General features: G+C 38.4%; 2 protein-coding genes across 6 annotated transcripts in view; one reads left to right on the top strand and one right to left on the bottom strand.

Annotated features, from left to right (window-relative positions):
- The first annotated feature begins 209 nt into the window (after window positions 1–209).
- The window catches only part of PSIP1 (PC4 and SFRS1 interacting protein 1), a 39,670-nt gene continuing 15,476 nt past the window's right edge, over window positions 210–24,403 (top strand). For 3 of the 5 annotated variants that reach the window (XR_006210840.1, XM_042965350.1, XM_042965351.1), the window contains exons 1-6: window positions 211–358; window positions 898–1,112; window positions 4,164–4,240; window positions 15,243–15,381; window positions 17,870–17,974; window positions 18,856–18,918. Coding sequence is in view for 4 of the 5 variants with exons in the window: in XM_042965350.1 (XP_042821284.1) it covers window positions 1,041–1,112; window positions 4,164–4,240; window positions 15,243–15,381; window positions 17,870–17,974; window positions 18,856–18,918 (456 nt within the window). In the remaining variant the exon portion in view is untranslated. Of the gene's footprint in view, window positions 359–897; window positions 1,113–4,163; window positions 4,241–15,242; window positions 15,382–17,869; window positions 17,975–18,855; window positions 18,919–24,403 lie in introns of all 5 variants that reach the window. The other 2 variants (XM_042965349.1, XM_042965348.1) reach the window with 2 other exon arrangements.
- The window catches only part of SNAPC3 (small nuclear RNA activating complex polypeptide 3), a 69,393-nt gene continuing 62,984 nt past the window's right edge, over window positions 17,995–24,403 (bottom strand). The window contains exon 10 of the transcript XR_006210841.1: window positions 17,995–18,560. The gene's annotated coding sequence lies outside the window, so the exon portion shown is untranslated. The remainder of the gene's footprint in view (window positions 18,561–24,403) is intronic.

Genomic DNA, 24,403 nt, shown 5'->3' with positions numbered 1-24,403 from the left:
GCCCACTTCTTTGTTCCTTCGCACCAGCGCCTCTCTGCATCTGGCTGTCACTGATGGGCAAAAGCCAACTTGGGGATCCGTCGTCTTCTGAAGTTCCGCTTCCGCGTCACACACCTCAGGCCGGTGCTGCGTTGTCCCCCCTCCCTCGGCGAGCAGTTGGTCTCGCCCCAGTGCTAGCGGGCGCCGAGCGGGAGCCGCGCGGGAGCAGCGCAGCGACGGCGGCGGCAGCGGCGGCGGCGGTTGCGATTCGGAGCCGTTGAGACGCCTCTGCGGCAGCTGGTGGCGCAGGTGGCTTGCGTGGACGCGGGCAGAGGCGGCCGGCCCGCCACCGCAGCCTCAGCGCCCGCGGCCCCGGCAGGTGAGCGGGCGGCGGGGACTCGCCCCGCCCCCCCTCAGTGGCCTCGCTCCTGGCTGTAGCGGGGAAGTGGCTGCGGCCCGCCCTGGAGCCCAGGGGCAGCCCCGGGGCTGCGGCCGTCGGGGAGCAGGTCGGGGGGAGAGGTCCTGTGTGCACGAGAGGGGAACGTTCCCCTTCCCTTTGCCATCTTTTTTCCCTCTCCCCAGACCCCCTCCCTCTCGGCGCTTAAGCCCGGAGAAAAAAAGCCAGAGGAAAGATGGGGCGGGAGAAAGGGGAATCGGGGGCTGAGAAGCATCTCTGTCTCAGGTGGTGGCGTCTCTTCGGGCGTCGAGCGGTGGACCTGCCGAAGCCTGGAGGGGTAGCTCCTGGGCTGCGGAGGCCGCGCACTCGCGGGGGAGGAGCGGGAGGCGGCTCTCCCCTCACTCTCCCACCCCCACCCCTCCCCGGGCCTCCCCTCCCCCTCCCCTTCCCCCGGGCCTCCCCGTGCGGCCCCTCCCTTCGGGTTTCTTAGCATTAACCGCCCTCCGTGCTCTCCCTCGCAGGCGCGTCGGGACGCCCGGAGGCATCTTCCCCCCTCCCGCCGCCCCGGGAGCCTGGGCTCCCGTCCGCCCTCCCGCATCCCCTCGCTGTGCGCACCGCCGCGCCTCCTCCCCGGGCTTCAGACCCCCGGCCTCGCCCCCGAAACATGACTCGCGATTTCAAACCTGGAGACCTCATCTTCGCCAAGATGAAAGGTTATCCTCATTGGCCAGCTCGAGTAAGTGATTTTTTAGCCTTCGATTCAGCGGTGCTACCTTCCCCAGGGGCCTACCTCCTACCCTTCCTCTTAATTTTGTTCTCCGGGTCCTTTCTCCCCCTCGCTTTCCTTCGGGCTCATTTGCAACCTTTCGTTTTAGCTTTTTGCCCGGGAATCGCCCATGGAATTGCAAAAATCCAGGTGTTTCTACTTAAGCATTTCCCTATGGTTTGTTTTTGACAGACTTTGGCAGGTTTTCTTAATAGGAAATATTGAAACGGGATGCCAGTTAATGTTCCATTGTAGGGGAAAATAATCACGTGTGGGGTTTGATGTTTACAAATTAATGAAACATGGAGGGTTTTGAAATTTTGAGTGAAATGTAGAGCATCCGTGGAGTTTATGGAGCCTCTTAGATGTCAAAGAGGTGATTAAATTGGATTCACAGGGTTTTTAAAAACGTTTTGTAGTTGATGAGGCCTCTGGATTTGCTTGTTTCATACAGAGATCTAGGACTGGATATTCTTGAAAATTTTACAATAGGATGTAAATGTATTTTCACATTTTTATTGGTGAAGTTTGCCTTATGACCTTGAAAAAGTTGTTTTTCCTCTTTGTTTTCCATAGGCAAAAGAGCAATAGACTCCGATTCCTAGGCTCACATCTAGTGGTACAGAGAGGTAATTAAGGCCTAGGGTTTTTTGGTGACATTTAAGAATTGAGACTGTTTAATATCTAAGCGCCATTTTCGGAAAAAGAGGTCTTTTTGTTAGCTTATGGTAGGACTCAGGTTCTGAGATCATGATAGAACCAAAAGAGTGTTCAAGATCCTTTTAAATATAAACTTGATATTCTAAAGTTGTAATTTCCACCAACTTGCTCTTCTTTGAGGAGTGTATTTCTTAAAGACATTCAAATCCTGTAGTTTTAATTATGTCAGCTGGGGGAAAACATACCCATAGAGAATCCTGCAGTGTGTTTGCTGACTGCTAACCAAGTGTAAGGTGTTCACTGTTTCTTGATTTTTCCCATCCATTTCTTGTTTACAGGTTTCCTTCCTAAACCTGGACAGATTTTTTTTCCCCCTAGTCTATCAAGTCTGCTTTTTCGTTGGAGTCTTATCTTGAATGATCCTTAACTCAGAATTCTTACCTATATATTTGACACTGTATTTCCTTTGTGATAACATTTTAACTCTTATGTGCATGCTTTGACTTCCAAATAGATTGAAAACTTCTTGAGGGCAGTAGACATAAACTGAATGTCTTCATGCCACCCCGCCCCCCCGTCCTTAGTATGTAATCATGTATTTATATAAAACACTGTTCCATGTTTGACTAGAGCAGAGGGAAATTGGGCAGGTTTAAGACCCCTCCAAGGTACTTTGTTTTCATGGCTTTTACATCCTAATTTATTTTGAGGCATTTTAAAATCTGAGATTACAGGATATATCTGTAGTCACATTTCGATGCTACGGTGCAGTTAAAAGCCAAATGAAAATGTTTAAAAAGTTACCTCCTTTGAGTTAGTACTGCTGAAAGCAAAATAAAATAACCTTAGGAAGGCAAGAGTATTTTTCTTCTTTGTTTAATAAGTTCTGTATTCAACAAGTTCATTTGGATTGGAATGGGAAATTTTTGTGTCTTTTTCTTAGAAGCTGCTGATTTTGGTTTGATATTATCTGTGTGCAAAATTTTTATTCATTTTTCCATCTTCTCCAATCTTAAATTATGTCTTTGCTTTAGAGAGATTAGGTCTCATCTGTGACTGTGACAATTGTTCCTAATTTGATTTTAATATTTTCTGTCTCCACATTCCAAACTTCCTTACTTTTTAAGTTTTGCATGTTCTTGTAATCCTGTATCAATAATAATTGTTTTTACAGTAACTTAAAGTTGCCAAACATTTATTACACTCTGTAGGTACTGCACATTTAAAACTGTTTGCTAGCAGAAAGAACATATGAACTGGGTTAACAGAAAATATCCCTTATCGTAAGGGCTCTAAGCATTTTCACAATTTCGGGGGCCTTGTCACAAAGTTTTCTGAAATGACCAGTACAATGATGGTATACGTGAGGAAATTGAAGTCTCTAAGAGTGTTAGGTGATAATGATTCTATGGATTTCTGCAACCTCAGGCTGCCAAACAGTCTAATCACCCTCACGGTCTTTTCTTCAACATGATAATGCATAAAGAGTGCAGGGTAGGTCCTCGAGTGGTCTGCTCTCTTCTTAACAAAGCTAACTGATTTTTTTTTTAATGTCTTTCAATTTGTGAAGGCTATGACACAAGTGTTGTTATGAAGTCTAAATAAGTGATGAAAAAATAGGTTAAATCCTGGCTTGATAGTACTGCCTGATGGCTTTACCTCTGAGGTCTGCTTTCCCTTGTTGATAAGGGAAAGTAACAGGTATTACTGATGTTAGACTTAACAGCACCTAATACTTTTTTCCTTAATTAGAAAGACTGAAAGAGAAATGAAAAAAGGAACAGAACCTCCTGTGATTCAACTATGTAGGTGCAAGATCTTTCCAGAATGTGTGTCTCAAACTTTTAGAAATACTGCTTGGAACTTTCATTAATGTCTTTTACATGACTCCAATATTTGTATAGCCTTCTTGCGGAAGTATCATTTATGATTTTTGAACAGGTTCAGACTCCCTTATCTGAAATGCTTAGGGTCAGATATGTTTAACAATTCAGTGTTGGAGGATTTTAGAAAGGTAACAGTGGTACGTGTGGCATGTATTTTGCTCCTGGTTAGGGCCTTCTGGAATGGCACGTGGTAATCTAACAGAGTATCTTCGCAGAGAAGCATCAGAAACACTAGGTGGATAAAAGATACTACGAAACTGCTTCAGTGTCCGTCCGGGTTTTGCCACCAAATGAGTTCTGAGAAATATTTTGGGTTTTTGAGCTTCTTGGGTTTCAGAATTGGGATAGGGATTATGACCTGTAGAACTGGTCTACTTTTATCAGATCCTTTTTGGATGGCTTGTTCTCACTTTATTCTGGTGTGTTGAGGTGTGTATGATTTAAAAGATTTTAATTTTTCTGATCTTTCTTTTAGGTAGATGAAGTTCCGGATGGAGCTGTAAAACCACCCACAAACAAACTACCCATATTCTTTTTTGGAACTCATGAGACGTAAGTCCTTTTAGCTCTAAAGGCAAATCAGAGTTAATTTAGTGGGGTCATTGAGCATAAAATGAAAAACAAGTAGAGATTAGTTCAAAGAGAAAGCAGTAGAGTAATAATAGGAAACTTTAAAATAATCTTTGAACTTTGGAAAAAGTCTTCAAGTTTCCCTTTTAAAATTTATTTTTAGGGCAGAAAAATTAGATACTGCAGGTTTAACTTTTATTGGAATAGATGTTTACTTAATAAAAGGGGGATGTGTATGGAATCTTTCAGCAACCAGAAGATTGATAGGCAACAGTATGTAAGGAAAGTTTTAACAGAGCATTTGGTATTGATACAGTTATGGGTACGATAAATGCTTTTCATAAGGACAACCTGACACCCTATTTTAGGCTTTGTGATATTAGCCACGCAAATGGTTTATTATGGGAAAACCAAGAAGAAATCTGGGAAATTCTCTATTTATGTGGTCCTGAGAGCCACTGTGACTATATACATGGGCAGAGGACTGATTTGGTAGAGCACATCAAGTTTTCAAAGATTGCAATTGAATATTCTTGAACTGTTACTTTTAGGTGCATAGGACTACTCCAGGTGCTATTTCATTAATTTTTGGTGATTTTGCTCTTGAAGTTTAAAATTTGCAATAATTTTAGTAAAGTAGGCTTGTTTATCTTGGACGGGAGAAACAAAGTTGTTGATTCTAATTAGGATTATACATTTCTAAGTGTCTACAGTGGCAACATTTGGTGTAATGTTGCTTAGCCACTGTATGAACTTTCACATAATTTCTTTTAACAGCTTTACTGAGGTGAAATTCATGTCCTGAAGTGTCACTTGTTGAAAGTATTTAACAGTGGATTTTAGTACATTAATTTTCATACCCGTTAGCAGTTATTCTCCATTCCCTTCTGAGAATTAGACAACCACTAATTTACTGTTTGTAGATTTATCAGTCCTGGATAGTTCATATTAATGGTATCATACAATGCCACATAATTTTTTTTTTAATAAAGTTTTGAGTCTAGAATTGGTTTGGCCTTCAAAATAACTTTGAGCTGGGTTTAGGGTATATCCCATATATAAAAACTTAGTTTTGTAAGAAATGATGAATTTCTGATTCAGTAGAGTAATCTACCATTTAAAAAGCTTCCATAAATTTAAGAGGAGAAGGAAGGTATCTTTTGGTGAGAAATTTGTGTACTGCATACTGGAGTGGCAGTTTACTTCGTGTGGTGCTAGGTCAAGCTGTACCAGTATCACATGGGAATTTTAGTATGCAAAAATTCTTGGACCCCCACCTCATAATTACTGTACCAGAAACGGGTGTGGGACCCAGCAGTCTGCTTTAACAAGCCTTCCAGGTGATTCTGATGAAGTTTGGAAACACTAGTGAGTAGACATTCCTTAGAATTTTCCAGTTTTGTAGGTTTAGAATTCTAGGGGCACCTGGGTGGCTCAGTAAGTCAAGCATCTGGCTTCAGCTTAGATCATGATCTCACAGTTTGTGAGTTCGAGCCCCTCGTTGGGCTCTATGCTGACAGCTCAGTGCCTGGAGCCTGCTTCGGATTCTGTGTGTGTCTCTCTCTCTCTCTCTCTCTCTCTCTCTCTCTCTCTGCACCCCCCCACCCCCACCCAGTTCGCACTGTCTCCCTCCCCTTCTCTCCCTCTCTCAAAAATAAATATAAATTGAGCTAATATTAAATTTTCTTTTCAAAATGCATTTGTCGGGACGCCCAGGTGACTTGGTTAAGCATCCGACTTTGGCTTAGGTCATGATCTCCCGTTTTGTGGGTTTGAGCCCTGCATCGAGGCTCTGTGCTGACAGCTCAGAGCCTGGAGCCTGCTTTGGATTCTGTCTCCCTCTCTCTCTCTGCCCCTCCCCCGCTTGTGCGCCCGCCTGCGCGCGCGCGCTCTCTCTCTCTCTGTCAAAAATAAATAAATGTTAAAAAAATCAAAATGCACTTGTAATGTTTTGTGCCTTTGTGCTTTCATAAGTATACCCTTCATCTTTGGAAAGGCGGCATTGCTAGATCTCTTTTGGTCTGGTGACTTTTTTTGTATTTAAGGTTTTCAGAAACTGGGTCTCTGATGATTTGCCTTGCCCCGCCCCCACATTGGGATGTGGTTATTTGAGCCTTTCAGTTTGGATTTTGCATATATGAGAGTTTATTCTAACAGCCTGTAATTAGGGATATGGGAAAGGAAGAACATGGGAGAAGAAACGCCAATTTGGAGAACTACTTATTTGTAACTGATTTATAGATAAGATTTTTTAAAAGATATTTTTAAAATGTGAATTAATTTAGTGCAGAATCCTTTTGTAGCTTCATTTTTGCTCTGACCTAGAAAACGTTGGTTTTTCTTAGCATTTTATGACATTCACAGTAAATTCATCCAGCAATCAAGTTTGAATATTAGACAACAATGAGCCCTTATGTATACCAACTGTGACCATCTGCTAGGTGTCTTAAAACATATTCAAGACAGATTCTTCGTAAACGAGACTGACAAGGACCTAGTGCTTTTCCTGGAGCCAAGTCTTGGTGTTATCTTTGATTAGGTATTAAAGTCTTCCCCTTCCCCTCCATGTTTAGTCAGCTAGCAAGTCCTCTTGTAAAGTGCATGCTGATCTGTCCATTTTTGTCTGTCCCTTCTACAGCTCACTTATAAATAGTGTCCTAATGATATCTTGGTCTGTTTGTACTTTTCATATCCCAGTCAGATCATGTCATTTTCCTGTTCAGAGATCTTCAGTGGCTTCCTTATTAACATTGCCAACAAACAGAACCCCCAACTTTTATCTGTAAGTGCTGTTGTAAGAACTTATATGAATTAGCCTGTGCTTAACTCTCTAGCCTCATCACATTTTTCCACTGTTACATAAATCTTTCTCTTGTCTCAGATCCTTGCTTGTTTTTTTTTTTTTTTTTGATGGGAAGCGCCTTCAGATTTTCAGTCATTTAGATTTATGAGCTCAGATCCTCTTATGTTTACATTCTTCCTTGCTATGATGATTGAATTTTTTTTTCTTTTTCCTTCACCTACAAGTGAGGAGCTTGGAGAGCAGGGACACCTGGTCTATCTTGTTTATCATCATTTACTTAAGTGCTGGTGCATAGTAGCTATTAAATAAATACTTGGTGATATTGAAAGTTACTTTAGATGAAATCATATGTTGATTATGAATTTACTGTCCATTAACCAACATTTATATAGTGTTTAAAACAACTAGGTCAGAAGGCTGTGAATTCTGACTGCCATTTACCTGCTACATGACCTTAGGCAGGTTGCCTAGCCTTGTGTCTTTTTTTTTCCTCATTTGTAAAATGGGAATAATATATTTTATCTCAGAATTTTGGGTTGCAAACAAGATACTACATGAAAAATGCTTAGAAGAGCGCTTTGCATGTATTAAACAAATGTCAGCTACCAAAGATAATGTTGCATATTATTTTTTGAAGACTTGTGTTAAACTGTTTGAAATGCAGTTTGAGTTTTGCTGACTGCTTGCTATTGTTTACAGAGGAAATACTCTCCTAGTTCTATCTCTAAAGTCTAGGAAATTTAAATGAACATGGTATTTTTGTTGAGTGTATCTCCTTACTGATCTTAATACAAAGAGGTTGCTCTTCGTATTAACTGAGATGCTCAATTCTAGGAACTTCAAGAAATACCTATCACAGGCTGTTCTAAAACCTGCCAGATACATAGTTTTAGGAGTGAAGGTGAATGGGGAGGGGACAGTCAGGGTTGTGTATAACCTGTCCACAGGAAAGGAATAAAGGAATGAAATCATAGTGTAGGATTTTATTTTCATCTACACTTGTTCTCATACACAGCTTCTGTACTCTAGCCATAACCGTGTGTGTTGCTATGGGACTTGTGTAGATTGTTATAAGCCTTGTACCAAGTAGTGAGGAGAGGAACTGTTTACTCATCTCTATACCAGCAGGTTTGTGGCACATAATAAATATATATTCAGTTGTCTTTTGAGTCATTTGCTATTATAAAGAATGCGTGCTGTTATAAAACTAGTTATAAAACAGTATATTTCATATTTTGTGATTTAATAATGAGAAATGAAGCAGCAAGTTAGAATCAGTGTTTTAAGAAATAACACTTTCTGTTTATTACTTGGCAACAATTAAATGAGTTTTGAGCTTTGTATTTTCAACTCTGATAAGCTTTCCCATTTTTTTAATTTATTTATTTATTTTTTTTAACGTTTATTTATTTTTGAGACAGAGAGGCAGAGCATGAACAGGGGAGGGGCAGAGAGAGAGGGAGACACAGAATCTGAAACAGGCTCCAGGCTCCGAGCTGTCAGCACAGAGCCCGACGTGGGGCTTGAACTCACAGACCGTGAGATCATGACCTGAGCCGAAGTCGGACGCTTAACCGACCTAGCCACCCAGGCGCCCCGAGCTTTCCCATTTTTTATGTGCCACTTCTGGTTTGCTTTAAAGGTAGAGTGCTCCAGGTGTGTGATAATTGAGCTTTATAACATACAACCTACAAAATGTGTGTTGACTGACTGACTGTTATTGGTAAGGCTTCCAGTTTAACAGTAGGCTGTTAGCAGTTAAGTTTGGGGGAGTCAAAGTTACTTGCGGATTTCTGAATGTATGGGAGGGTCAGCATCCCAAACCCCCCCATGTTGTTCAAGGGCCAACGGTTAATGATTTCCTGTATTTAGGACGTTTTACATTAATCTTGATTCTTATGGGCTATGACTTTGGTATTTAAAGTCAAGAGTTCATGTATATAGGGGTACAGTATCAGTATTTTAGTAGCTGTTTCAAAGACTGTATTACACTGGATAAAAGAAACCCTGGAACCCTGTTAAGGAATTCTGTACAAAGTTGAGGCTCTACTGTTTAATAGCTAGATGGCCTTGCTTGGATGAGTTAATGCTTCTGACCCTCAGTTTTCTAATCCTTAAAATGAAGATTTTGGTGGTACTTAAGTTTCCTTTCACCTCTGGAATTTGGTGTGTAACTTGGAATTAATGTATATCTTTTCATTGTTAAAACTAAAAAAAAAAAAACAAACCATAGTTTTCTAAAAAGGAAACAAATTACTTTTACTCCTGTTTTTTTAGAAATGACCCTAAAATGTGTTAATGTTTTGATGTATTTGAGATTTGTAGGTCATTTTATTTTATTTTTACATTTTTAGTTTTTATTTTTATTATTATTTTTTGGTATGTCATTTTAAAGTGGAATGCTTTGAAGAATGAATCAGGGCCATAGCCACATCAAGTTGTGCCCTTGGGGACTAGTGATGGCTGTCTAAAAACTAATCTGGGGGCACCTGGGTGGCTCAGTCGGGTAAGTGTCCGAATCCAGCTCAGTTCATGATCTTGTGGTTCATGAGTCTGAGCCCCACATCGGGCTGTATGCTGACAGCTCAAAGCGTGTAGCCTGCTTTGAATTCTGTATCTCCCTCTCTCACTGCCCCACCCCTATTTGTCCTCTCTCAAAAAATAAACATTAAGAAAACCGAAAAAAACGCTAATCTGGACCCTCTTTATCAAACCTGTGGGATTGCATCCCACAGAGAAGCGTGTGTGTATGTGTGGTGGAGGGGGTGCTCGTGCTCTTGTTTTATTAAAATATAACCGACCTATAATATTGTATAAATTTAAGGTGTACCTTTTGATTTGATACATTTATATATTGCAATACGATAACCACCAGGATTTGATACACATATATATCTCAGTATGATTGCCACTATAGCGACAGCTAAAACCTCCTGTCATGTTCCATAATTATCATTTCTTATTTATGATGAGAACGTGGGAGGATTTCTTTTCTTCCTCCATGGTTTTTTTTGACTCCCTTTAAGGGGTTCCTTAGTCTTGAGCATATTCCGTGACCCAGCAGTACTACTGAGGATATATTATGAAGATGGGTTCAAAGATTGAGCAATGTTATATTCATTGTGGCTGTGTTATTTTATGGTAGAAAATGTGTTACAGAAAATAGTCCCAACAGTAGGCCGGTCAATTTTGATATAGTCATTCAGTGAAATAATAGGTAGCTGTTAGTAATAATTGCCACGAAGAGATGTTCATTTTAATTTGAAGAAGTATGCAAGAGTGTGTAGCATATACATCAAATTAATATTTATATGTATATATACAGCTAAAAAGCAGGCTGAAACAGTGGCTATTGATGGTAAAGTTTTGGATCATTTTTGTTTTCTTTGGTAGGATGTGGTATTCACTGAAGAATATTTCAATAGCTTTATTGAGATATAATTCATATGTCAATTCATTGAAAGTGTACAATTCAGAAAAAATAAAGCGAGTTTATCGTAGACAAAGTGTACAGTTCATCTTAGTATATCCAGAGAGAAGTGCAGCCATTAGCACAATTTTAAAACGTTTTTATCCAGAACGTTTAATGCCAGAAAGAAACTCTGTACCCGTTAGCAGATACTTCCCACTTCTCCCCATTGTGTCTTCCTGTTTTCCCATAGGCAGTCCCTAACCTATTGCCCTGTCCTGAGCGTTTCATATAAGTGGAACTGTACAGTATGTGGTCTTTAATGACTGGCCTTTTCCATGTAGCATGTTTTCAAGGTTCATGTGTATTGTAGCATGTGATAGTGTTTCATTACTTTTTATTGCCAAGTATTCCATTGTATTAATCTGTCCCATTTTATTTATCCATTCATCAGTGTGTAGATATATGGATAGTTTCACTTTTGACTATGAATAATGCCAGATTTGTGTGTATCAGTTTTTGCATGGACATGTTTTTACTTTTGTGGGAGTGGAATTCCTGGGTCAAATGATAACTTAGGTTTAATCCTTTCAGGAGTTGGCCAGACCATTGTCAAGTCAGCCATGCATCATTTAAACATTCCTACCAGCAATATATGAGGATTTTAATTTCTCTGTATCTTAGCCAAAATGTGTTCTCTTTTTTATTTGACCTATCCTAGTGGGTGTGAAGGTAGTATCTTGTGGTTTTGATTTACATTTTACTGGTGACTAATGATTTGAGCATCTTTTCATGTGTAAATGTTCTAAGCTTCTGTGCATAACAAATGATTTAGATTAATAAAGTTTTTCTCATTTAGAAAGGCATAGTTACTTAAATTTGGTATATTGATTAAAGATGCAGATTGAAGTATGACTTCTATAGTTGACTGTTGGACAAGATAGGGGTTAGAGGCACTGACCATGCAGTTGAAAACCTGCAAATAACTTTGACTCAAAAACTTAACTGCTAATCGCCTACTGTTAACTAGAAGTCTTATGAATAATTTAGTCAATTAGCAAATATTTTGTATGTTATATGTATTATATGCTGTATTCCTACAATAAAGTAAGCTAGAGAAAAAAAAATGTAGTTAAAATTATGAGGAAAAGAAAATACATTTAACAATGCTGTTTAAAAAAAAAAAATCCCTTCATAAGTGTGCCTGCACAGTTCAAGCCCATTTTGTTCAAGGGTCAGCTATAATGTGAGCATCATGAATAGTAAAATAATAGAAAGTAGAGCTTGAATTCTGAGTCTGGAGGAGGATCAGAGGAGAATTTTTTAAAACCTATTCAGCAAAAGTAAGAATAACAGTTATCCAAGGATAATCAAAAGGTGTGTATGCAAAGAAGGTGGTGTGAATTAGAACATATATAAATTATTACATTGTATGAATAGAATTCTGTTAAGACTTTCAGATTGGATTAATTAATGATCTTAGCTATGTCTTATTTTGTGAGACAAGGCTTAAACAAGACATGACCAAATAAACAATATAATGTCACAGGGAGCAAGAATGGCAGTGTATATACTGTCTACTATAAGTAGAATTTTAAAGTCAGAGCATGAGGAGAGAAGCATATAAGCCCAGTACACATGAATTTTGGCTACCATGATTTAAATAACACCAGTTCCCCCAGCAACATTGTTCAGATTTCACATACCCTAGAATGTTAACTAATTGCATAAACTACAAAATTTGCCGCTAGCTCTTCAGTCCACAAGTCAAAATGTAAATAACAAATGCATAGCACGTCACTTTTTTCAAAAGACTTGGTGATTGGTCACTGTGCATCTGTTTTTCAATTCACACGTAGATGGCACAGTGTTTAGTGGTGGGGTTGCCTCTGTCTCTCAGTGATATACTTGCCCAGGTTACACTTAAAGAACCAAATTGGGAATTAGCCAACATAGATGAAAGTGCAGCAGAGAAACAGTAACCCTAGAAGCGAAATTTGAACTGAATGTAAATCGAGTTAACAGCAGAAATCGCTAACCTTCGAATGCAGACATGCTGCATTTGGAGAGACTGGATATGCAGCCAGAGGAATTTGTGAAGGCAAGCTTATCAACATAAATGAGGAAAGTGGTTGTAATAAAAGGGATAAAGATGTCTCAGAGGAAATGATGCCAACAAAAAACATTAAAGATATTTCACAACATTGAGAGTGCAAAGGATAAAATGTTGGAAGCTGATCAGGCTTAGAAAGGAGTATGACAGTTCGCCAAGGCATAGAAAATATGCTCACTCTACACATGAGCTATGTGATCAGAAGAAGGCAAGAACCATTCAAATTATTTTAGCTTAGTTTTTTTTCTAATGTTTTCAATTACAATGTACCCTAAGTACTAGTTTTACTATTTTTTTTTTAATTTCATGTCTTTTCACTGTCAGAAATAGTGTTTAATGTTTTGACAATTTTTAAAAGTTATGGAACAATCATAATTTTTCCCATTGCATGGTCATTTTTTAAGTCTTATGTTGTCATGCAAAGTGAGGACTGCCTGTTTTGAGAAAGAAAAATAATCCAGGTAAATTTAATTGTCAAACCTTTATATGGTAAGTAATATCATGGTAGAATCTGTCTTTTGAGTAGCTTTTAGGTTTAGAGTCATTTTAAAATACCCCATGTTTGAAGTTCTAAAACATTTTTCTATAATTTTATTAATTATTTAAGGTCCCTACCACTTTTGGAAGTTCCTGATGCCAATTTTGAGCCCGTTGGGCATTTTGAACTGTAAGGGATGATGCTGACTTTGTACATTGCTACTTAGTATCCAGCCTTTTCAGTTGTCTTTCCATCTTCTACTCTGATGGTATTGTCTTTCTTGTTGCCTTTGGCTTTATGGGTTGTTTTTGTAAGGTTTTAGGAGAGATAATTTGTATTGAATTGCTTTGGTCTAAATAGAAGTATATTTGTGATGGAGATTTAACCCAAGTTATTTACTTGGAATTTGAAACATGTAGGAAGAATTGTTTTACTATTTTAACTAAATGTGTTTTTCTAATTTGAGAAGATAGGTAGGAATGCATGATTCCTAGTAAAAGGCTGAATTTCTGGATCAAATGAGATAATGATTAAATGTGCTTTAATCAGTGTGTAGTTAAAAATTCATGTATACAGGGATATTCCTAAATTACAGAATTTAAATTATAAAGCTGACTGTTGTATGCACTGGCTTTACTTAAATAGAGCTCCATGTCTCTTTTTAATTAAAATATCATCCTAAAGCCTTTTAAAATACTCTAACTGGAGTGATACCTGTAGTCATTAGGTCCCTAATTCTTAAAGAATTTCACCAGGTAAGTAATTTGACATGTACGTAATAATTTATATCTTAAATTGTAGCACATTTTAGAGGAAATGAATAGTATCTGGTTTTCCTCTTCCTTTGGAGAATACATACACATCAAATAGCATAACAAAAAAACTCCCACATACTGGTGCATCTTCCTTTATGGAACTGACAGACTTCTGCGGGACTGACTGAGGGAGATACAAGGGGTCTGTTCTGGAGAACATCTCCAGTGCGTGCACACACAGTTTATTCTCATCATCCACAGACTCCATATTTGTGAATTTGCCTGCTCACTGAAAATATATTTATAATCCCACATCAGTCAGTACTCATGGTGCCTTCATGTGCAAGCAAAACGGCAAAAAATTTGAGTAGTTTGATGCACACATTCCTAGCTGAGGCTGACCATGGCAGTACTTTGCCTTCTTCTTGTTTTCACTCTCTTACTGTAAACAAGTGTCCTTTTTGCAGTTTTCTGTAGTGCTATAATTTTTGCATTTTTGTGCTTTTTTTGTTGGTCATTATGCAGTTTGGAATAGCCTCCAGATATGGTGCCGAGGTGCTATTTAGCGTTCCTAAGTGCAAGAAGGCTGTTTTGTGCCATATGGAGAAAATCTGTGGTGTAGAAGTTGAAGCTATGAGTTCATTATTAGTGAGTCACTAATACATATTAAGAGATCTTTAAACAGAAACATGTGAAAAACCAGGTTATGTATTGCTTGGTGACAAGGTGACCAGAGGCTCACAGGAACCCTACCCTGTGTTTTCCCTTGGGCAGTGATGGGCATTATTCATTAATTCAGTGTGTGGTGACTTTGTAGAACACACTACCACAAATAAAAGAGTGACTTTAATGAGTATATGAATGAACAAATTAACCAGCTATAACCTCTGATTTCCTTCACTGAATAAAGTAAAATTCTTACCGTATTTTATTTCAAAAGCCTGCGTGTATACACACACACACACACACACACACACACACACACACAGTAATGTACCTCATTGACAGTATTTTGAATTGTGCCTTGTACCAGATTACATTGAAATTAGTATTTGGGGTGATAATGCAATTTTATCACAGTTCTTTTCATTTTGGGGCTTTTTAAAATTATAAATTATACATAAAATTTACCATTGTAACCATTTTTAAGTGTATAGTTCAGTGGCATTAAGTACGTTCACATCGTGCAACTTAAGTGTTTTTTTAATATGGGACTGTGGATCCTAGGAGCTTATGATTGAATTTAACAAAAGTATTTGAACTTAAATCTAATGAATCATTTGTGTCTGCCCTTTAATTTATGTAAGATTTTTACTGCATTTTGGGTTAAGAATTGTCTAGAATTGCATCCTAGGGTAGTACTGTTTAATAACTTACATATTTGAGAATGCTTTGCACTCACATTTTTCTCCCTCTCCTTTTTTAGTGCTTTTTTAGGCCCAAAGGATATATTTCCTTACTCAGAAAATAAGGAAAAGTACGGCAAACCAAATAAACGAAAAGGCTTTAATGAAGGTTTATGGGAGATAGATAATAATCCGAAAGTGAAATTTTCAAGTCAACAGGTGCGTCCTATTACATTAACATTTAGTTTAGTATCATTTATTCAGTCTTGGGGGATAATCGCTATTCTAGCTTTAGGAAAATCAATATTAAAAGCCTTGTAAATTTCAGATTAAATTGTGCTTATTTGTGAGGTTGAATCTTGACCTTTCATATCTAGATGAACTGATGAAAATGTTACCTTCATGGGTAAACAGAATACTGGAAAATACTCAGTTATTTAAGTCCTTCTGATTGATTATTTAATGTGTCGTCGAATTTAAAGCCATATGTACTGTTCTCTGAAATTTAGGTAGTATAACTTGAAGAGTGTATTTTTTTCTTATTTTTTTTTAAAGTTTATTTTTATTTATTTTGAGAGAAGGGGAGAGAGAGGGAGAGACAGAATCCCAAGCAGGCTCTGTGCTCGGAGCACAGAGCACAATGCAGGGTTTGATCTCACGAACCATGAGATCATGACCTGAGCTGAAATCAAGAGTCGGACACTTAACCAACTGAGCCACCCAGGAGCCTCTTTTTCTTACTCATTTTAATTCCTAAATCCATAAAATTGTATTAGACTACAAACCTCATATGGGTTAAATTAAATATGTGACAGAAATACTGATAGCACTGTGCAAAGTATACTTCATGTTTTTGGTGTTTAGAAGAGCAGCCTTAAACTTTCTTTTTAATCTGTTTTTCGTGTATCCAGAGGTTTTGTTCATTTAAATTAGATTGAGAAAGAGGCATCTGGCTGGTAGTCAGTAGAGCATGCGACTTTTGATCTTGCGGTCATGAGTTCAAACCCCACGTTGTATGTAGAGCTTACTTTAAAAAAATAAATAATAAGACTGAGGTAGTAAGAACTAAAAGATATAGTAGCAAAAAGTAGCATGTGCCATGCTGCTTCTTACCTTTAGAGAACTTTTCAGGTGCTATTCTGTCTGGAAGGTTTTAAATCTTACAATGGTGCTCCAAGAGTGCATTAGATGATCCTGAGTACCTTCATTATCACCCAAATTTATTTGTTAATCATACCATATTATGTTTGCTTTTGTACTTAACTGCCACGGGTTATTAGCTTCATGAACAAAGAAGTTGTCCTATGTGCCTGGCGTTGTCATATGCATGGCAAGAATAAGTATTCACTAAATACTGTTCCATGAATGTAAGACTGGATGGTTTCCCCATCATTGTTGCCTCAGCTGTATAATGGGAGTCCAAAGACACTGAATTGATTATTTCCTGAAACTAACGGTTTGTAACTTCACTTGGATCATGTGTCCTGTGATTGTACCTTCAAGGACTTTTTCATCCTCCAGATAGCCCAGCATGGTCACCCTATCCTATGTTCCTATGTACCTACTTAATCTCCGGGTGGTTTTCACCATCTATATTTGGGATTTTCCATTTCACAATGAAATTTTTGGTGGTTTGTGTGCATGAAACCTAGCAATGTTCTGTCCTTAACAAAAGTATGAATGATTGTGCTGATGTGGTATACTCTGTGTTTCTGGCCCAGATAGGTCCCCAGTGGCACATACCTAGGATATGGAGAAAGCAGTGAACCTCAAACATAACAAAACATAATAGAAAAGTTGGCCATCATGATTTACAAAAATTTGTAGTGCTAGAAGTAATTTGGGGGGATGCTTTTATATTTCTTGTTGTAACTTTATCATTTTGTGGGTTATCAGCATTGCCTTTTTTATAAAAGAGGCAAAAAAGTTTAGGCTTGAAAAGGAAACCATTAGAAAGGGGCACAGTTTAGACTGCAGTGCTGTCGTCGTATAGACCTGTGCTTACCCTCACCTCCCAGTGTGTACTGTGTTTATGTCTGTTACTCATCTTTTTAGGCCCCTAGTAGATCTTCTGTGTAAGTATCTTGTCATCTGGGGGTATGTTCTCACCCCTGCCCCGAGCCCGGAGGAATCGCTGGCCCGATTGAATTATGGTTCATGAATTTGGGGGAAAAAAAAAAAAAAATGATGATTGGACTCCCATTCAGTACCTCCTATTAAATCAGAATCCTGTCTCAAGAGTCTGAATTTTAAATAAACTAAATATGAGATATAGATCAAAGTCTTTCAAGAAAGCTCTTGTATGTCCTTTGCTAAGGCTCTAAGATAAGTTTCTCTTTAGAATATGCCAGTAGTTGAATACAGTATAGGTCTGTGCTATTCTAAATCACGTTACATTGTATCTTGTTGGAATTTTATTGGTTAGAACACTAGAATGGTCTTCTTTGTAATGTTACTTCCATTTCTGCCTCACTGTTTTATCCTTTACACTCAGTTATAGGAATACAGCCCCTTATAATACTTTTCTAAAGGAATAATAGAATTTAAAGCTTTTTAAAAAATTGTATATGTTAAAAGCATTTTGTGGAACAGAAATGAAGATACTTTTATAACTTGTAAATAGGCTTTTGAATTTTTTCATGGGTAGAAAATTTTGAAATGGGGTAAAATCGTACTTTGTGAAGTTAATAGACCTGGTCGTTTATAGGCATCAACTAAGCAATCGAATGCATCATCTGATGTTGAAGTTGAAGAAAAAGAAACAAGTGTTTCAAAGGAAGATACTGACCATGAAGAAAAAGCCAGCAATGAGGTATGTTTAATTTCTCTTACATTCTAAACCCATTTTGTTGCAAGGAAGAAATTGGAAAATGGGTTGATCATTTGATCTCATAATAGAAAGTAATCTTTAAAGTATTTGAGTACTGAATGAGAAAGTGTTTAAAACTTATTTCCTTGTGTGAATATTAAACACTGTATTGTAAAATAATTTTTGCATCTTTATGGTGCATGGCTGGGGCCATGGTTGGGGCGCCTGGCTGGCTCAGTCGGTAGAGCATGCAACTCTCGATCTTGAGGTCATGAGTTCAGGAGCAGAGATTACTTCCAAAAAAAGGAAAAAAAAAGATGCACGGATATATTTATTTGAAGTTGTTTCGCTGTGCAAAATATGAGGTCCATCCATAAGAGAGTGGGTTACTGTTTATTAGGAATCTTTTTCAAGGTATTGTGGGATGGGGGGGATACTAGAAAAGGCATTGAACTGAATTTTGTTAAATCTAGGTTTACTTCCATCTCTATTTGATTATCTTTGAGGGGAGATGCTCACCTGAGCCTTTTTCCGGTCTTGTGGGTTGTTAGATGATCTCCAGAGTCTCAGCCATTTAAAATTTACAACCCTAAAATGTAGAAAAAAGTCGTTTTGTAAATTTAAAAAGACAAACTTCCATGTGTACTAGCAAGCATGACCTCTATTTTATCTGACAGAGGGAAGTGTTTTTTTGGTTTTTTTTTTTAAAGACACTGGCTATTACTTTCACTTTTATGATAATTGCTTTCAAATTTCAGAGAAACAAAACAAGTTTCCCTAGCGCCTTTAGTGAAATATGCTGTTATTTTTAGTTTAAGAAATTTTCTTTAAGTCTTGATATAATTTGTTCAGTTTCATCTGTATATATATTTTTTCAATTTTAGGATGTGACTAAAGCAATTGACATAACCACTCCAAAAGCTGCCAGAAGAGGGAGAAAGAGAAAGGTAATGTTATTGCTCAACCACAGGAATCTTTTTTTTTCCCTTCAAATTTATTTATTTTGAGAGAATGCAAGTGAGGGAGGTGCAGAGGGAAAGAGAAAGAATCCCAAGCAGGCTCCACAACACCAGCACAGAGACTGATGTAGGGCTCGAACTGTTGGATCAGCAGATCCTGACCCGAGCTAAAGCTTGGTGCGTAACCTACTGAGCTGCCCAGGTGCCCCTTAACCACAGGGATCTTAAAATAATTTTTATTTTAGTTGAATAAGGAAGGTAGAGATAATGAAACCTTACTTTTTTTAAGTTTAGAGTTGGCCCTTTTCTCCAAATCCTTCATTTTATTAAAGGGTAGGTTATACTGTTCAGTTACGAAAACTAGCTGTTTCTTTTTAGTGACAGCACCCTTAAGATGAATAGTAAAGGAAACAAAATGCATCTGTTTTCATTGCTTTTAATGACACTTCAACTCTTTGTAAAATAGATAATAATGTATATTCGAGGTTTTTGAGAGGATTAAGTGAATTAACACGTTACATATCCATAATAAATCCTGATACACAGTAATATCTGTGTATTGTTCATTCTAATATTAGCAACATTGTTGCATAAAATGAGACTGTGTGACACTTGAGTGGGAGGTACAGTGTGCTTTTAATTAATGTAGTAAGTGGGACGCCTGGGTGGCTCAGTAGGTTGGGCGTCCTACTTCAGCTCAGGTCATGATCTCGCAGTTTGTGAGTTCGAGCCCCACGTTGGGATCTGTACTGACCGCTCAGAGCCTGGAGCCAGCTTCTGATTCTGTGTCTCTCTCTCTCTCTGCCCCTCCACCGCTCAAGCTCTGTCTCTCTTTCAAAAATCAACATTTAAAAAAAAAAATAAAAAATAAGTTTCTTCTTCCCTATATGAAGTTTTGTTCTTCACCTTTTTCTAACCTATTTAGTCTCAGACTATCATATGCCAAAGATTCAAGGAAAACTAAGGCTTCGGTATCTTGTGAGGAAGTAAAATATGAAAACAAATAATTGTGGCTTTTTATTTCCTGTGGAAGGGGCTATGATAACTTTAACAAGATTTTAAACATAGGCTGAGTCTTGTCAGGCAGATGGAGGCGGGAGGAGGGGAACAATATTTCACATGCATCCTCTTTTAAAGCAGTGTGAATGATGGAGACTGGATTGGGATGGTGAGACAAATTCACGGATTAATTCATTCAGAATTTTAGTACTGACCTCACAGGTGTAGGCAGAGAATGGAGTAGTATTGAATAAAGGAGATAAGGTCTCTGTTTTCATTGAACTTACATTTTTGTTGAGACACAGTAGATACATAAAGTAAGAGTTAAAATGGGGTGTTACGATAGTAATAACTAAGTCATGAAAGGCTTTTCTAAGGAGTTAGCATGAGATTGGAAGGAAGAGGGACCTTCTAGCCGGTTGTTTGGTAGTGTGGAATGAGAAACGGGATTTAAGAGCACTTCAGGAGGTAAAGTTGATGGTTGATTGGAAGTGAGTGGGAAGGAGGAATCTAGGATGACTCCAGGGTTGGCTTGGTTTTGGGAGCAGAGGCGTGGGGAGGAGGAAGTGAAACATCTAGGGGAATTGGACTGAAGATACATTGTTTTGATATCAAAAGGGGAAAAGGTAAAAGTTAAAGATGTAGTCACTGATAGAAAGACAGGAAATAGATGAGGTAGTCACGGGAGAAAGTTTACTAGGAAGAATGCAGAAACCAGAACCCTGAGGGAACATAATGGAGATGAGAAGTTGCTTTGTAAAGTTAAGGCTGAGAGGGGTGCCTGGGTGGCTCAGTTGGTTAAGCGTCTGACCTCAACTCAACTATGATCTCAAGGTTCATGGGTTCGAGCCCTGCCTCAGGCTCTGTGCTGACAGCTCAGAGCCTGGAGCCTGCTTTGGATTCGGTGTCTCCCTCTTTATCTGTGCACTTCCCTGCTTGCACTGTCTCTCAAAAAACAAACATTTAAAAAAATTAAAAAAAAAAAAAGGCTGAGAATGAACTATCAAAAAAAGGAGGATGTCAAGCTAAACAAGGGAGGAATTTTTTTTTAATGTTTTAATGTTTATATTTGTGAGAGAGAGAGGGTGTGGGGGGTGGGCATGGGTGTGCGAGGTAGGGGGGCGGGGGAAGGGCAGAAAGAGACAGAATCTGAAGCTCTGAGCTTTCAGCACAAAGCCGGATGTGGGACTTGAACTCACATGCTGAGCCTCGAAATCATGACCTGAGCCGAAGTCAGAGGCTTAACCGACTGAGCCACCCCGGTGCCCTGGGAGGAGAGAATTTTTTTAAAAAGGGGAGTGGTCAGTTATGTCCTGGTAATGGAGAGGATACTGGAAGATGTTTGACAGTTGGGCTTCCCCAGGATATTTTTTTTTTTTTTTAAGTTTGCTTATTTTTGAGAGAGCACAAGTGGGAAGGGGCAGAGAGGAGGGGGATGGGGGGAGACACAGAAACCAAAGGCTCCAGGCTTTGAGCTGTCAGCACACAGCCTGACGTGGGGTTCGAACTCACTAATGGTGAGGTCAGGACATGAGCCAAAGTCATAGGCTTAACCCGCTGAGTCAGCCAGGCACCCCTGCCCCAGGATACTTAAAGTCAAATGGTAAGGGCAGATGAAAGAGGTTGGAGAATAAAATATTTAATGGTAGAGTTACACTGTTTTTGAAATTTTTGAAGGGAAGTAGAATGCAGCATTAGGGATTTGCATGGTTAAAGTGAAAAGATATGGTGAAAGATTTAACAAGTTGTTTGCAAAGCTAGGAAAGATTAAAGGTATGGAACAAGTATGAATTGTTGTAGTAAAGAGATGTTGGATGAGAGAAGGGAGGGGTACATTTGAAGGAAGAAACATAACAGGGAGAAGGAGATGGACATCGCATCCTTTTTAACATTAAAGGGAAATATGGAAAAGGTTATTTAAAAATTCTAGGCAGGGGCGCCTGGGTGGCCTAGGCAGTTAAGCATCTCACTGTTGATTCCAGCTCAGTTCATGATCTCCTGGTTTATGAATTTGAGCCCCAAGTTGTGCTGTGTTCTGTGACAGCGTAAGGCCTGCTTGGCCTGCCCCTCCCTCCCTCCCTCCCTCCCTCCCTCTCTCTCTCTCTCTCTCTCTCTCTCTCTCTCACACTCTCTCTCTCTCTCTCTCACACTCTCTCTCTCTCTCTCTCTCTCTCTCACTCTCTCTCTCACTCTCTCACTCACTCACTCTCAACCTCTCTCTGTGCTTCCCCTACTCGCTCTCAAAAATAAATTTAAAAAAAAATTCTAGGGAGACTAGGGAATTGAGGGAATTCCTTCCCCCTGGCCTCAATCTCTTCTACACTGCCCAGTTCAAGGGAGGACTACATGTATAAGGCAGGAAGGAAGGATAGAAAGTTCATGCTGGTGAGGGGAGAAGAGGGCATACACAACAGGGTAAAGGTATTAATGGATGGCTTGGAGATTTCCAACCGAGAGGCATTAAATGAATGCATGTTTGTATAGGTTTTTTTTTTTGTTTTGTTTTTTTTCCCCAGCAGATCTCAGCATCAGGGAATAATAGAGCAGAAAAGGTAGAGTTTTACAGTAATTCTTTGCTGGAGATTTGTGGGACAGGTGCAGTAAAACAAGAATGCAGAGGACTTGAGGATGCATATGAATAGTATAATCTCATGGGGTGTTTTGTGGGAGGGGGTGCTTTAGGTAAGTTTAGGTAAGATGATGAAGGGAGTAGCTACAGAGTGGGGTGATAAATGAGTGCAGGTGTCAAAGGGTTAGAGGTCTCTGTGAATCAAGTAAAATATAGAAGAAATTTGCAGTGTATTTACATTTAAGATTTGGATATTTGTATATTTGAAATAACTTAGTCTTTTTTTTTTTTTGAGCTAAACAGTTGATTTTATTTTCATAAGGAAAGGTTTTGAGTTGCCTAATTTTTCTAACAGTGAAGAATACATCTTCATGATAGGGCTGGTTTTTTTATTCAGTATTAGTGTTAATATCTTTTTATTTATGATACTAATTATTTATGAATTTGTTACCTCTTATTGGTATCTTCTCCAAAAGATCCATTCTACCTTTAATTCTTGTATGACGTCTTGATTTATTTTCAAAAATAGAAAGTGTAAATAAAGAGAGGTGTGTGTTTTTTGTTTTTGTTTTTTGCACTGAAAAGCTCGTCAGTTTGAACTGAATTTTAGAAGATTTTGCCCTCTTAACACCTCACTAGGAAGAGTTGTCATACAGTCTTGGGTTCTCAACCTTAGGTACGTAGGGAGCTTGGTAATGGTAAACAAAGAAAAAACAGGTGCCTGGTTCCCCACCAGGGGAGCTATTGAATCAAGATGGGGGAAGGGGGGTGGTATGTAAATTATTAAAATTCTAGAAATACAACCTTAGCTAATGTTTAAGGGAGCAATTTTTGTAATGTTCCTTGAGAACAGTTCAGGGGTGAACGTAGCTGAGTTAATTGACTTTTGATAATGCTCTAAATATGCATTGTTGTTTTCCCAGTATAAAAACAAAAATAATGTTTAAAATAAAAAAGATTCTTAGGAGTGGGATTACTGGGGTGCCTGGCTGGCTCAGTCAGAAGAGCCTGACTCTTCATATCTAGGGGTTGTAAATTTAAGCACCACCTGGGGTATAGAGATTACATAGATAACTAAAACTTAAAAAGTAGGATTGATAAATCAGAAATTTGCCCGTTTATTGCTGATATAAAGATACTCTTTCAGAAAGTGTTGCCTGTTTATTGATCATTAGTAATCAGTATATGATTCTTCATTTCCTTACCAATACTGGGCATTATCTCTTAAATGTTTGTGAATCAGATTGTTGATTAAAAGATTTTTAAGTTGTTTTGTCAATAAGATTGGATTGTGCATGTCTTTTCATGCTTTATTGCCTTTTTTTGTTAATTTAGTTAATGCTGAATTTTAAATAATGGGTCATGGGGAAGCAGCTCCTAAGGGCCCCTCCCATCCTTGTCTTTGTTTTCTTCACTCTTTCCTCCCATTTCCATCATGATCAGTTGTTTGCATTTCCTTTCTAATTGGTGGTTTTAACCTTTGTTCTACTCTACTGCTTGACTCCATTAAACTGACTCATTTTGGGCTCTTGTCTCTTCAGGCATCATAGTTTGCAAAGGGGCACTGCAATTGATTACTGTAGTAAATCACTCTTTACAGAAAATAGTAATTCCTAGAGAAACACAGCAGATCTCAGTCTTAATTCAAAAGTAAAACATGTATATATTAACAAAGTTAAAGAATAAGAAATATCAGCAACTTAATTTCTTCCCTTTACTAATATTAGAATATTAACTTAAGTTCCCTCATAAGTACACAATGTAAAGTGTTAGGATTTTAAGATACTCGGTGAAAGTACATTTATAAGCATGTGTGGGTTAAGGGTATTATACTTGGGTCATCATTTTGCATCGAGTGTTAGCTGTATTTTTACAAATTGGTGTTTTTTAGCCTGAGAACATCTA

Source organism: Panthera tigris, chromosome D4 (genome assembly GCF_018350195.1).
Source record: "Panthera tigris isolate Pti1 chromosome D4, P.tigris_Pti1_mat1.1, whole genome shotgun sequence".
Classification (NCBI taxonomy): Eukaryota; Metazoa; Chordata; class Mammalia; order Carnivora; family Felidae; genus Panthera; species Panthera tigris.
Note: the sequence above shows the minus strand (reverse complement) of the source record. Positions and strands in the feature narration are given on the sequence as shown.